At 41.3% G+C, this 16,007-nt stretch overlaps 1 protein-coding gene across 2 annotated transcripts in view; it reads left to right on the top strand.

Annotated features, from left to right (window-relative positions):
• card11 (caspase recruitment domain family, member 11) overlaps nt 1–15,793 on the top strand; it is a 243,054-nt gene extending 227,261 nt beyond the window's left edge. For both annotated transcript variants that reach the window (XM_043711898.1, XM_043711897.1), the window contains 2 exons: nt 2,484–2,599; nt 14,633–15,793. In XM_043711898.1, the coding sequence (XP_043567833.1) occupies nt 2,484–2,599; nt 14,633–14,840 (324 nt within the window). In that variant the 3' untranslated portion in view covers nt 14,841–15,793. The remainder of the gene's footprint in view (nt 1–2,483; nt 2,600–14,632) is intronic.
• The last annotated feature ends 214 nt before the right edge of the window (nt 15,794–16,007 follow it).

The raw sequence follows: 16,007 nt of genomic DNA, 5'->3' as shown, positions 1-16,007 counted from the left end.
CATTTAACGAGGGATTCCAATTCCTTATTAAACCACGGCTCCCTCGCTCGACCCTTTCCTCCCTGCCTGACAGGTACTTAATTATCAAGGACACTCAATAGTTGCTCCTTGAACAAGCTCCACATATCATTTACACTCTTGCCTTGGAGTCTACTTTTCCAAGCCACACATCCTAAGTCATGCCTCACCGCATCATAATTTCCCTGACCCCAGCTATAACTCTTGCCCTGTAGTACACACTTATCCCTCTCCATCACGAGAGTAAAAATCACCGAATTATGGTCACTATCCCCAAAGTGCTCACCTACCTCTAATTCTAACACCTGGCCTGGTTCGTTACCCAGAACCAAATCCAGTATGGCCTCACCTCTTGTTGGCCTGTCTACATATTGTGTCAGGAAACTCTCCTGCACACATTGAACAAACACTGACCCATCTAACGAACTTGAGCTATAGCTTTCCCAATCATTATCAGGAAAGTTAAAGTCCCCCATAACAACCACCCTATTACTGTCACTCATCTCCTGATCAGTCATTCTTAATTTGATTTTTTTTCTCTCAGCTTTATCTCTGTCAATGCACATTAAGCATTGCATTTTCTTTTGTCTTTCAATTTAAGTATACTTTACAAAGTTATATTTACAGATGATAAACATCCCTGATCATGGACCCAGATACCTCATTCAAATTTTCTTATCTGATTAGCTTCAGTTCTGCCAAAGGAGGTCTTATTTTGTTTCATTTTCCACTGTCCCTCTGGGTTTATATTTAGAATGAAATCAGTTTTTAATCAGTATTTATCCTCAATGACTAAAACTCTTAAACAGAAAGCCACAGCACAGAAGAAAAGCATTCATTTCCCTGACAATATTTAAAAATTGACATAAGCCAGCTTGCTCAAGTTAGCAACAAAGGCATTTTTTAAAATAAAAAGTAACTGACACATACATCTATACACAAAAGCCATCACCCAAAACACGCTCTCTGCTGACTGGTGAGGTCACAACTAAATGGCTTGTCTCCAACATAGTCTCTGTTCCTGAGTAATTCACAATATTTGAGACACTTGGAGATATATTTGCATTCATGCACTCTTTATAAAATAAAACCGGTCAAGACTAAATTGACACCATGTTCATTACATAGCTATATTTAGTAGTTCCTGAACAACTGCAGCCTTCAGCTAGGGACTTCACGTCACTTCTCAATCACCTCAACAGTGAAATTCTCAGTTAATTGAGAACCAGGAAAACTTGAAGGTTTAAATCTGCCTCCCACCTTCCCCTTCCCCCCCCCCCGCCCAACCACTCCCTCCACCCCCTCGCAGTCTTCAACTCCCAGACTATTTTCCTCATTCTACAACCCACTCCTCCCTATTTTACAACTCCCCTGTTCCCTCTGCAACTCTTCTCTTGCCTTTAAAGCTCACTCACAGCCTTCCTTTCCACTCCATGACCTCTGACCTTAGGGAGCCTGCTGCCTCTCGCCCAGCAGCCCTAACCTTCTAGACGGCCAACTTGCTTGCTGCTGCAACTCCCCTTTTCCGTGCTGCTCTAGTAACAGGCTATTTTTCTCCAGCGTTTATTGCTGGTAGGTTCATTACTGATTGCATTTTCCCAGGCAAATTAGGGACTTCGGACTTCCAGGGGTGGAAGCAGTCCAGCAGATAGCACTACTGCTTCGCAATGCCAGGGACCCACATTGGATTCCATCCTCAGGCAACTGGCTGTGTGGAGTTTGTACATTCTCCCATGTCTGTATGGGTTTCCTCCAGGTGTTCTGGTTTCTTCCCACAGTCCAAAGATGTTCAGGTTAGGTGGTTTGGCAGTGCTAAATTGTATCCAAGGATTTGCAGGCTAAATGGATTAGCCATGGGAAGTGCAGGATTACAAGGAGAGGGGAGAGGAGTGGGTGGGATTCTCTTCAGAGGTTCATTGTGGACTCAGTGAGCCAAATGGTCTGCTTCCACACCTGTAGGGATTCCATGAATTTGCCCTCTAGTCCCAGAGATTTGAAGCATTGTTCCCTTCATCTCACGAATCCTCTTATCTTGCACCAATGCTACTTATGTTTGTCAAATAGCCTGCCAGCCTCTCCATCCTGACTGGTACTTAAACAATGACCACATGAAAGTTTGCAACAACAAAAAAACAAAAACTAGTATCTCAGCGTTTGCCACCACCTTTAGGAGTGCTAACAAGAAAGTTGAGACAACAGACTGAAAATGAGCGTGAAATACTAATTTGAATTGTGTTTTCGACCTCCTTATGCGCTTTTTCAAGAGTTTAATCTTTAGCTAATAAATTATTGGGTATATAGAGCATGACTGCCAATTTGAAAGTTTTGGCTGACATAATTCTCATCACAACCTCCTCTCTGCAGTTTAGGTTATGTTCTGAGAGACTCAGTTGTCATTGCAGAGTGATGAGAACTGGCTGGTTTGATCTTCATTCAAATTGTCTTTCCCTTTTCCTTCCATACAGAATAAACATTGTTTACTAGAAGCTGGTCTGAGCTGCACAAGAGATTTAATTAAGAAAGACATCTATCCAATTATAATCGTCATTAGAGTCTGTGAGAAGAACATCAAACGATTCAGGTATTGTCTGATCCTTTCCACATTGGTGCCTTTAACTAATTAAAGCTGCCACCTCCAATCAATGTCATGAATTAAATTTGCCTTCTTATGCAGGGAGGGACTAAAGAGATTTCTCAATTTATTTTAACAAGAATTTCTGCATCAGGTTAAATGTCTCAATTCCTACTGGAAATGGTCAATTAAATGTGTGAATTGTTGAAAATTAAAATTGATACACGAAGAGAAGAATTGGAGAGCAGAACATATCATTCAAACTATTCCCGAATCAATACCTTCTAAGCACAACTCCATTGCTGCCCAGCAAATACAGGATCATTTAAATTTCAATTAGGAAATTCTTGAATTGGAATTGGATCCAATGGGGAAGTTTTTCCACATGACATGGAAGTTTGGCATGGCAAGTGATGTGCCTCCTTCGTGTGATCAGCATGAAGCGTGGAAACTTTAACTTGGAGTCCTTACTTGAAAATGTCGGATGAATTGCTTCCCAAAAGGTATACCTCAACATACAACCTGCTGGCAATTTCTACCACTGTTACCAAGGCCTATTTAAAAGTGAGAACACACTTCTCAAAACTGAGTTTTCTCCTGCTTGCATCATTCATTGCAAAACTCCAGAATATAGTACTGTCATGTAAGGTGAGCAAATGCATTACCCACCACCTCTTACCAGCTCCCCTGCCACATCCAGGTGACACTTGGAGGTGGTCAAGGTGGAGGAAGTGAAGAAAAAAAAGTTTCCAAATGAGGTGGGGGGGGGGGGGGGGGGAACTGGTAAGAGGGTCTGCAAGATTCAGTGCCACCAATCAGGGCTTCAAAGCAGAAAGCAGTTTGCTCATGTTTGTAAAGCAACTGTGATAAGATGACTCCTCACTACAACTCAAATGCTATAAGATCCATTTGGTAGATTTACTTCACCAATTCTCTTTCTAGGCAGGGGACTACAGGGTCTGCTAGATTTAGTGTAGTAGACCAAATTACTTGGTAGTCTAAAGAGAAGAGCTCTTGTTTTAAACAAGATGTAACCATTAAACAATCATTTGATCGGACAAAACTTGAGTAATGCTGAAAAAGATGCATTTTTTAAGCTTTTAGACCAATTCACATGAACTACCAAAGTAAATGGGAAGCCAAGATTCATAATGTGAGAGAGGAAATAGCACATGCTCTTAGATTATGGAGAATTCACCAGTTAATTATGACTGACTGTTAACTGTTAAACCGTTCAAAATTTAAACCAAGCAGGTTGACTTATAGGTTTGTTCCTCAAGTTAATGCCTTAGCCAGAGCATGATTGTCACTATTTTGTTAATTTGAAATAGAAGCAATATGCCAGACAGCAAGATGTTCTGCCTACCTTATAAATAAATAATGTGGTGTGTGAAATTTCAGTGCCAGTGAGATGCTAATATGTAATGAGTATGTTTCAAAGATTGCCAAGCATATCAAATCCCTTCATCTGTTCACAACAAGCAAGGTTAATGCTTTCAAATGCACAAATGTCCAACATTGGTTGTGCCTTTGCGATTAGAAAACATTTGCTAAATAATCCTGAATGTGCAAATATTTAAACGGTCAGTTAACTTAGGATTGTCAGTTGCACTCTGTTCTACACTTGCATGAACTGGAAACTACATATACATACATATATACACACACACACACACACACACACAAGAACGTGTACACATACTGCACCTGTTTCAACTTAAAAAAAAATGATGAAAACCACTCACCAGTTAATCTCCTAGGGCAAAGCCTTATCAACCTGGGTAGTTAAAATCTAAACAAAACTTGACAGTTAACTGTGTGCGGCATGGTGGCACAGTGGTTAGCACTGCTGCCTCACAGCGCCAGAGACCCGGGTTCAATTCCTGACTCAGGCGACTGACTGTGTGGAGTTTGCACATTCTCCCCGTGTCTGCGTGGGTTTCCTCCGGGTGCTCTGGTTTCCTCCCACAGTCCAAAGATGTGTAGGTCAGGTGAATTGGCCATGCTAAATTGCCCGTAGTGTTAGGTAAAGGGCTAAGTGTAGGGAAATGGGTGGGTTGCGCTTCGGCGGGTCGGTGTGGACTTGTTGGGCTGAAGGGCCTGTTTCCACACTGTAAGTAATCTAACCTAATCTAATCTAATCAGTCATCATTAACTGGTGTATCATCTAAGGTATTCCCTCTCCCAAACAATGTTTGCTTGCCAATCAATCAACATTCCTTTCTCATGCAGTAGAGATACTTTCCTTTTACTTTGGTATTTTTTGTGAACTGCCTTGATATGTACAACACAGAGCTATGACAAAAATTTTTTTTTCCTGCAACACCAAAGTCAATTAATTATTGCATTTCAGCAAATAAGCATAAGATTCTGAGGGAGAATCCCCCATACTCCAAGGTTCAAATAAGGTTCTCCTGTCCAAGAGATATCAGTTTGATGTTTATGTACTCTGCAGCATTAATCCTTTCAATCCCTGGACCTCTACACCACAGAAATAAAGGTAAGTGACAAGTGTACATTCACTGAAGGCTAATACAAATGAAGCCATGCTGTAATGCCCCAAGCTCACTCCTCCCCCAACTTCCCCTTTTGATTGTTGAGATCAATGGGGCAGGTGATCAGCCTCTGTGCTTGCAGTTGAAAAGCATTGTTACCGAATAAATCCACAGTTGAAAAGCATTGTTACCTGATAAATTCAGATGTCTGTTTCCAACTCTGTGGTTGATGCCACTGAAAGGATTCAGTGGCAGAGATATTGAAGAAATGTCTTGAATCAAAGTGAGTGGCATGGCCAAGCTGCAGGTACATTTTTTCTTGTGATTCATTAAGCCCAATGAAAAGTCCAGTCAAATGTCAAAACCAACTAATTATTTTAAAGTTAAACTGGACATAAGGCAGCCATAAGATTAGATTAGATTACTTACAGTGGGGAAACAGGCCACTGATATTAATGAGATGACAAACAATTGTACAGCATTGAGTGGGTTCAGGAGGGATATTCCTAATTAAGGCTCTGTCGACACAAAATCATGTCAACAATTGGTTTGCACAATGTTAAACACCAGCACTCTAGGTTTTGTGATCAATATCTCTTCATTATGCACTTATCTGCAGAAAGTATGTTTCCTGTAAGTGGAGCAGACTGCTTTTTTTTAATGTAAGCCTTAATGAACTTTGTTCAACATTCTTCCATGGTGATGTGAGAGTTTAGGAATCTGGTATTGAAGGAAACTACATCCACAACCCATGCTTAACAGGGCCATAATGCATCACTTATTTACTTACGTCCTTTTCTCCCATTGTTGGCTTCAGTGATGCTTTCAAAAGGATACCACAAAATAACACTACAATAAAATAAAAGCCTTTGAAAAGATTATATTAACAGTTTGGAAAATAACAAATGAAACACTATGGATGGGAGGAGGGAGGTGCTGTGGTAAGAGAGGAAGAGAAGGAAATTATAGGCCAGGCTAGTCAGCCTAACTGCTGCAATACAGAAACTGCTCAAATACATTATTCATGAAGTTAAAGCAGGATACTTAGATCATAATGGGATCAGGCAAAATCAACGTTATTCTGTGAAAGAAAAACCATGTTTGACTAATATAGTAGAGATCTTGGAGGACAATGATGGATAACGGGGAACGTATAGATGCGGTAATCTTGGATTTCTAAAAGGCATTTGATGTCGGATCAAAAGTTACTATGCAAGATAAACATAGATATTGTAGGGAATATCTGCAGGCCTAAAGAATGTTACCTACCAGGAAACAGATAGCAGGGATAACGACTGTATATACTCAAGTAATATGGAAAAGTCAACCCCCTATTTTTGGCCAAATAATCTGGAATTTTCCATATATCTCATGTAAAAGGTGACAATAGTTCTTCACAGATAACTGACCAACATTAATGAGTCAGTGTGCCATCTGTCATGTCCTGCTCCACCTTTCCAGTCTGCCAGTTGTTCCACTCGGCTCCCAGTATCCCAGTCCGCTGGATGTTTGTTCTGTACCGGGTTTTCAGAATTGCCATAATTTTCTTTTCTCCTTCATTCATTTGGAGATCAGTTGGGCTAATGATACGGTATGAATTTTGATGGGTAAGAACTTCAGCCCCTCAAAAGTAGTATCCATGTAATAGTCGACCCCCATAAATTTAACCTTAACACAAGGTCAAAAAACATTTAACTATTACTTGAGTACGTACGGTAAGACTTTTTCAGATTGGCAAGTTCCAACCGGTTGAGTTCTATGTGGATCAATGCTGGTACCTCCAATATTTACAATGTACGCCAATGATCTGGATGAAAGGACTGATGGAAGTTAAACTTGCTTATGGCATCAAGATTGGTGGGAAAATAAGTTGACAAAAATGAGGTAAAGTGTCACCGAGAGGATATAGATAAATTTTGCCCATTTGCTTAATCTGCCAGATAAGTATGGTGTGGGAAATACTGTATGAACTTGTCCACTTTGGAATGAAAAACAGAAAAGCAGAATGAATAATCTTATTAAAGCAAAATCCTGAGGGATTTGATTGGATAGATAAGTGAAGGAAGTCTTCTTTGTAGAAGAGTTGAGAGTTAGGGGATATGTTTGAAAAATTAGAGGGTTTCTTTTTAACATGAGTAAGGATTTTTTTGCTGTCTAAGGATTATTCATCTGTTGTTCTCTTTCCCAGAAAGCAGCAGAGGCTAGGTCATTGAATTTGTTCAGGGCTGAGTTAGTTAGATGTTTGGTAGACAAATAAATCAAGGATTATGAGGAGGGAAAACAAAAAAAGTAGAGTTGAGACCACAATGACAGCAACCACTAATTTGTTGTTTATTTGTAAACTGAAAATGTTTTACAGAAGAAGGACTATTTACTGAAATCAGGCAGCAAGGCATTGAATTAAAAATTTCACAGAGGAATGTGAGGTAAAACCTTTCTGGAGAAACTGTAAGGGGATAAAGCAAATATCAAATGGGAGAGCTTTAAAATGAGATGACGACATAGGTAGAGAAAAGGTTGAGATTCTGAAGGGAGATTACAGAGGGTTAGGCAGGAATTTAAAAAGGAGGTCCTTGAGAGTAGTAATATCTGGATTACTCCCGGTGCTCTGAACTAGTGAGGGCAGGAATAGGAGGACAGAGCAGATGAATGCATGGCTGAGGAGCTGGTGTCTGGGAGAAGGATTCACATTTTTGGATCATTGGAATCTCTTTTGGGGTAGAAGTGACCTGCACGAGAAGGTCACTAAATTGGAAAGGGACTAATATACTGGCAGGGAGATTTGCTAGAGTAGCTTGGGAGGATTTAAACTCGTATGCTGGTTGGTGGGGGGGCGGTGGTGTTGATGGTGAGACCCAGAGAGATAGTGAGGAAAGAGATCAATCTGAGACTGGTACAGTTGAGAACAGAAGTGAGTCAAACAGTCAGGGCAGGCACTGACAGCAGAAAACAAGGTAGGACTGATAAATTAAACTGCATTTATTTCAATGCAAGGGGCCTAACAGGGAAGGCAGATGAACTGAGGGCATGGTTAGGAACATGGGACTGGGATATCACAGCAATTACAGAAATATGACTCAGGGATGGACAGGACTGGCAGGTTAATGTTCCAGGATACAAATACTACAGGAAGGATAAAAAGGAAGGCAAGAGAGGAGGGGAGTGTGGCATTTTTGATAAGGGATAGCATTACAGCTGGACTGAGGGAGGATATTCCCGGAAATACATCCAGGGAAGTTATTTCGGTGGAACTGAGAAATAAGAAAGGGATGATCACCTTACTGGGATTGTATTATAGACCCCCTAATAGTCAGAGGGAAATTGAGAAACAAATTTGTAAGGAGATCTCAGTTATCTGTAAGAATAATACGATGGTTATGGTAGGGGATTTTAATTTTCCAAACATAGGCTGGGACTGCCATAGTGTTAAGGGTATAGATGGAGAGGAACCTGTTAAGAGTGTACAAGATAATTTTGAGTCAATATGTGGACATACTTACTACAGATGGTGCAAAACTTGACCTCCTATTGGGAAATAAGGCAGGGCAGGTGACTGAGGTGTTGGTGGGGGAGCACTTTGGGGCCAGCGATCATAATTCTATTAGTTTTTAAATAATGATGGAAAAGGATAGACCAGATCTAAAAGTTGAAGTTCTAAATTGGAGAAAGGCCAATTTTGGCGGTATTAGACACAAACTTTCAAAAGCTGATTGGGGGCAAATGTTCACAGTAAAAGGACAGCTGGAAAATGGGAAGCCTTCAGAAATGAAATAACGAGAGTCCAGAGAAAGTATATTCCTGTTATGGTGAAAGGAAACACTGGTAAGTATAGGGAATGCTGGATGACCAAAGAAATTTGATGGTTAAGAAAAAGAAGGAAGCATTTGTCAGGTATAGACATGATAGATTGAGTGAATCCTTCGAAGAGTATAAATGCAGTAGGAGTATACTTAAGAGGGAAATCAGGAGGGCAAAAAGGGGACATGAGATAGCTTTGGCAAATACAGTTAAGGAGAATCCAAAGGGTTTTTCAAATACATTAAGGACAAAAGCATAACGAGGGAGAGAATATGGCCCCTCCAAGATCAGCAAGGCGGCCTTTGAGTGGAGCCACAGAAAATGGGGGAGATACTGAATGAGTATTTTGCATCAGTATTTACAATGGAAAATGACATGGAAGATATAGAATGTAGGGAAATAGATGGTGACATCTTGAAAAATGTCCATATTACAGAGGAGGAATTGCTGGATGTCTTGAAATGCATAAAAGTGGATAAATCTCCAGGACCTGATCAGGTGTACCCAAGCACTCTGTGGGAAGCTAGGGAAATGATTGCTGGGCCTCTTGCAGAGATAATTGTATCATCAATAGTCACAGGTGAGTTGCCGGAAGACTGGAGGTTGGCTAACATGGTGCCACTGTTTAAGAAAGGTGGTAAGGACAAGCCAGGGAATAATAGACCAGTGAGCCTGACATTGATGGTGGGAAAGTTACTGGAGGGAATCCTGAGGGACAGGATTTACACATAAGTGGAAAGGCAAGGACTGATTATAGATAGTTTGTGCATGGAAAATCATGTCTCACAAACTTGAATGAGTTTTTTGAAGAAATAACAAAGAGGATTGATGAGGGCAGAGCAGTAGATGTGATCTATATGGACTTCAGTAAGGCATTCAACAAGGTTCCCAATGGGAGACTGGTTAGCAAGGTTAGATCTCAAGGAATACAGGAAGAACTAGCCATTTGAATACAGGACTGGCTCAAATGTAGAAGACAGAGGGTGGTGGTGGAGGGTTATTTTTAAGACTGGACGCCTGTGACCAGTGGAGTGCAACAAGGATTGGTGCTGGGTCCTCTACTTTTTGTCATTTATATAAATGATTTGGATATGAGCATAAGAGGTATAGTTAGTAAGTTCGCAGATGACACCAAAATTGGAGGTGTAGTGGACAGCAAAGAAGGCTACCTCTGATTACAATGGGATCTTGATCAGTTGGGCCAATGGGCTGAGAAGTGGCAGATGGTGTTTAATTCAGATAAATGTGAGGTACTGCATTTTGGGAAAGCAAATCTTAGCAGGTCTTATACACTTAATGGTAAGGTTCTGGAGAGTGTTGTTGAACAAAGAGATCTTGGAGTGCAGGTTCATTGCTCCTTGAAAGTGGAGTTGCAGGTAGATAGAATAGTGAAGAGGTGTTTGGCATGCTTTCCTTTATTGGTCAGAGTATTCAGTACAAGAATTGGGGGTCATGTTGCGGCTATACAGGACATTGGTTAGGCCACTGTTGGAATATTGTGTGCAGTTCTGATCTCCTTCCAATCAGAAAAGTGTTGTGAAACTTGAAAAGGTTCAGAAAAGATTTACAAGGATGTTGGCAGGGTTGGAGGATTTGAGCTGTAGGGAGCAGCTGAATAGGTTGGGGCTGTTTTCCCTGGAGCGTTGGAGACTGAGGAGTGACCTTATAGAGGTTAACAAAATCATGAGGGGCATGGATAGGATAAATAGACAAAGTCTTTTCCCTGGAATGGGGGAGTCCAGAACTAGAGGGCATAGGTTGAGGGTGAGAGGGGAAAGATATTAAAGAGACCTAAGAGGCAACTTTTTCACACAGAGGGTGATACGTGTATGGAATGAGCTGCCAGAGGACGTGGTGGAGGCTGGTACAATTGCAACATTTAAAAGGCATTTGGATGGGTATATGAACAGGAAGGGTTTAGAGGGATATGGGCCAGGTTGGGATATCTGGTCGGCATGGATGAGTTGGGCTGAAGGGTCTGCTTCCATGCTGTACATCTGTATGACTCTATAACTGCAAGTCAAACGTTGAAGTGCAATTATTTTTATAAATGAGAAGTCTCCTGTAAATAAAGGATATTGGATCTTCGGGCTTAAGCAAAATCTTAAATACAAAAACTTAATTCTAAGCTTTTAGAAATTGTTTTGGTGACATGTCAGAGGTGGCTCACTCGCACTAATCTTGCTGTAAGGTAATGGGTCAAGCTTAAATCCAGGCTGATCTTTACCAGCTCTTAATTAGTGTACAAAGAACGATACAGTACAGGAACAGGCCTTTGGCCCTCCAAGCCTGCTCCACTACATTTTGCCCTTCCATACTAAAACTGTCTTTACTTATAGGATCTGTATCCCTCTATTCCCTTCCTATTCACGGATCCATCCAGGTGCTACTTGAAATGTTGCTATTGTGTCTGCTCCCACCTCCTCCTCTGGCAAGGTGTTCCAGGCACTTACCACTGTATGAAAAACTTGCCTTGCACTGCTCTTTTAAACCGCCTCCCCCCCACCCCCAAAACCCCCACCCCGAGCTTTAACCTGTGTTCCCTAGGAATTGACCTTCCACCCTGGGAAAAATCTTCATATTTTCCACTCTACCCATGCCATTCACTATCTTATAAACTTCTATTAGGTCACCCTGCAACCTGCTGCGTTCCAGTGAAAACAAATCTAGTCTATCCAACTTTTCTTCATAGCTAAAATACCCCATACCAGACAACATCCTAGTCAACCTTCTCTGTACCCTCTCCAAAGCATCCACATCCTTCGGGTAGTGTGATGACCAGAACTGTATGCATTCTGGAGGAGGTGGGACTTGTACAAACTGGACGGGTTACATCTGGGCAGGACCAGGACTGACATCCTTGGGGGGATACTTGGTAGAGTGTTTGGGGAGGGTTTAAACTAGTGTGGTGGGGGGTGGGAACCAGAAATAGGGTATAGATGCAGAAATTGAGGCAGAGGTAAAAACCAAGGCAAACATCCCCTGCCTATACTTGCTTAGTAACGCTGCTGACAAGAGCAAGGGAGGTGGTCTGAAATGCATGTGCTTTAATGTGAGAAGTATAACAGTTCCTAATTCATCTACCTTCCCAAGACATTAAGGCAATTACACAGATTTGGCTGAGAGAGGGGCAGAGCTGGAAATGTGTTGCTGGAAAAGCGCAGCAGATCAGGCAGCATCCAGGGAACAGGAGAATCGACGTTTCGGGCATAAGCCCTTCTTCACCGATTCTTCCAGCATCTGCAGACCTCACTTTCTCCTGAGAGAGGGGCAGGACTGGCAGCTGAATCTCCCAGGTTTTAAATGTTTCAGGTGTGATAGAAAGGGAGGTAAAGTGGTGGGGGAGTTGCATTACCAGTAAAGGAGTATCTCACACCTTTATGGAGAGAGGATACAGAGGACTTGTGCAGCGAGGCAATACGGGTAGAACTCAGGAATAGGAAAGGTGAAATCACAATGCTGAGGATGCAATACAGGCCTCCCAACAGCCAGTGGCGATAGAGGAGAGAATATGTAGATAGATTTTGGAAAGATGTAAAAATAGCGGGTTGATGTGGTGGGTAATTTTAACTTTCCCGAAAATAACTATTAAAAATCACAACACCAGGTTATAGTCCAACAGGTTTATTTGGAAGCACTAGCTTTCGGAACGCTGCTCCTTCATCAGGTGGTTGTGGAGTATAAGATCATAGGATAAAGAACTTAAAGCAAAAGTTTACAGTGTGATGTAACTGCAATTATATGTTGAAAAAACCCTGGATTTTTTGTGAAGTCTCTCATTTTTTAGAATGACCGAGTTGGTTTCAGTTCTTTCATATGAAAATTGTGGAATTTTTCCGAAGTTACATTCTCAAGTGAACTTTAATAATAGGTGCTATGTCAGCCCAGATAATGCATTTAAAGGCGTGAGCTGCCCTGTGTGAGATTGTGCCACAAAGTTCAGATTGATTCTAATCTAAAAAACGGATTTACAGAATCTTACATGGATTCATGAAGTTTTTGACCAAAACAAAATATAATTCTGCAAGTACAAATTCACTCCACAAACTTGGTATGGTGCTGTGGGGTCATCTGTAGTGTCACATGAATAAGGTCCTGGTTGAGGCCATCCCCGTGGGTACCAAACTTGGCTATCAGCCTCTGCTTGGCCACTTTGCGTTGTTGCCTGTCCCGAAGTCCATCTTGAAAGATGGTCACCCGAAGGTCTGAGGTTGAATGTCCTGGACCACTGAAGTGTTCTTCAACTGGAAGGGAACACTCCTGTCTATTGATTGTTGTGCAGTGTCCATTCATCCGTTGCTGTAGCCTTTGTTTGGTCTTGCCAATGTTCCATGCTTCAAGGCGTCCTTGCCTGCAGCGTGTAAGATATACAACGTTGGCCGAGTCAAACGAGTACCTGCCGCATACATGTTGGGTGATGTCCCCAAGTGTAATGGTGGTATCAGTATCGACAGTTCTGGGATTTACATATGAAAGAACTGAAACCAATATGATCATTCTAAAATATGAGAGACTTAACATACAATCCAGATCTTTTTCAATATATAATTTCAGTTACATCACATTGTAAACTTTTGCTATAAATTCTGTGTCTTCCGATCTTATCATCCACAACCACCTGATGAAGGAGCAGCACTCCGAAAGCTAGTGCTTCTCAATGAACCTATTGGATTATAACCTGGTGATTTTTAATTTTGTACATTCCAGTCCAACACCAGCGCCTCCATATCATATATTGAGTGGGGCTTGGTTGAAGCAAAATTTGTAAGGTCCATTCAGGAGGGATTCTCGACCTAATATTTAAATAGTCCAACCAGGGAACGGGGTTATACTGGACCTGGATTTGGGAAATGAGCTCAACCAGGTTTCAGTGAGGGAGCATTTCAGGAGTCGTGACCATAACACCATGAGTTTTAAGATACTCATGGATAGGAATAGCAGCAGTGCTTAGGTGAGGGTGATAATTGGGGTGGGGAGATGAACTTCAACAATATTAGGCAGGAAGTGGAAAATTTTGATTGAAGGCGGCTGTTTGGGGGTAAATCTACATTGGACATGTGGGAGTATTTCAAATGTTGTAGTCCATCTGGCTCTGGTGGTTTATCTGCCTTCAGACCTCTCGGCTGCCCCAGCATATTCTCCTTAGTGACAGACACTGCCTCTCGAAGTTGTAGTATACTGCTGGTGTCTTCCACTGTGAAGACTGTTGGAAAGTATCTAGTCAGTTTCTTGTTATGCAAAAAGCTGTAAAGAATGAAAATCCTTACCAGAATAAAAGAAATAGACCCAGAATCCAGAACAGCTTTTTAAAGGGAAATAAAAAAGAAAAGTATTTAAGGATACATAAAAAACAGCAAAGTAAGGGATCTGTGAGACTAACTTTTTTCCTGAGTTAGCAAAAATGGGATTTCCTTCTGTCAACTGAAGTCCAGAAATGCAATTGTAATTTAGATATCACTGAAAAAAACTTGGAAAAAGGCTTAGGCTAAGGCAAGGCAAAACACTTCCCTACAAATTAATGTGGCAACTTTAGAGGTGAATTCTTTGCAGACCTATACCTCTGCCTCTAGAGATTGGTTATAGACCATGCATAGGATGAAGTTTGGATCCTCGCAGTCAAGTATAGTACTGGAGAGTATTAAACACAAAGGGAAATTAATTGTGCTCAGACAGCATTTTCAAAATCTTCTGAAAATATTATACTGAAATAAGATGTTTAACAGAGGTGAATTAATGTATCTAATTACAGGAGATTACCAGCAAAACCAGACAGTGGTGAGGAAGAGTTTCTGAAGAGCTGCCGTTCGAATGAGAGTGAGCTTGAGTCTCTCCCTTGCTTGTATACGACTGTGGAAGCTGATACATGGGGCAACATCAAGGAGCTTATCAAAATTATCAAAGAGAAAATCATTGAGGAACAGAGAAAGACAGTCTGGATCGACCAGGATCAACTCTAGGATTTCACGGACTGTAACCAGGATTTAAACCAATAATAAATCCCCTGCCACGCATGAACTTACAAACAGTAAGCCAGTCCTGCAGGAGAGATACTGAGAATGCTTTTTATGACCAACGGATGCTGATTCTTACATAGTGAGGTAGTTTTGTTTAAAAATGTGCTGTCCTAAGCATTCATTTTTCAGTCAAAAAAGTTTGCATTTTTAAAGAAAATGAATGCCACAATGAAAATACTTTCCTTGTTATAGTGCCTTAACAAAGAATACTTGAGATGTGGATGGAGGTGGCTGCATCATTAATGAGGAAGAATGCTACCTAGAGAGAATTCTCTTTCTAAATCCTTGCAGTGTAACTTATGCGATTGCATGCTCCAGTTTAAAGCCAAGAACCTCCAAAAGACGAGAGAGAAATAAAAAAGTTTGAGCAACAAGATCTTGGTACTCAGGTACTGCACACTCATCCACTGGCTCATCCATCTATGTTTCTACTAAGAGACTTGAGGAATTATATCAGAGCACAACGTTCCACTCTAAAGATGAGTAGAGGAGAGTGGGGAGCTGTGGGGAGCCATTTATGCATTTCTGTTGGATCAAGGTTCCACGACCTCCAGGAAGAGATTGTATTCTGGAGTACCTTGACTTCCAAATATAAAACAACATGGCATTCAAACGGGATGTATTCCTCTATGCATGAGCTGTCAGAGCAAGACATGTTTGTCTTTGTACAAACATACAGGTTTACAATTTAACTCCACAAAATACATGGAGAGAATTTCCTTAGTGGGTTTTTTTTAAATAAAAGAGGGGAACTAAAGAAGTCAAGGAAGGAAAGATATTTGAAAAGTTATCAGTTAGAATTTCCATATGGTCAAGTGGGGGATATCAACTAGGAGACAGTGAGGTCTGCAGATGCTGGATATCAGAGTGGAGATTGTGTTGCTGGAAAAACATAGCTGGTCAGGCATCATCCAAGGAGCAGGGAAATCAGCATTTCAGGGCTCTGGCCGGAAACGTTGATTTTCCTGCTCCTTGGATGCTGCCTGACCTGCTGTGCTTTTCCAGCAACACACACTCAACTCAAGTGGGGGATATACCATCATAAGATTGCAGATGGTACTGGAGTACAATTTTTTGTTGCTGATGGCCCACATCACATCATGGATGCCC

Source organism: Chiloscyllium plagiosum, chromosome 21 (assembly GCF_004010195.1).
Source record: "Chiloscyllium plagiosum isolate BGI_BamShark_2017 chromosome 21, ASM401019v2, whole genome shotgun sequence".
In the NCBI taxonomy this organism is placed as follows: Eukaryota; Metazoa; Chordata; class Chondrichthyes; order Orectolobiformes; family Hemiscylliidae; genus Chiloscyllium; species Chiloscyllium plagiosum.
The sequence above is the reverse complement of the archived record's forward strand: the minus strand, read 5'-3'. Positions and strand labels throughout refer to the sequence as shown.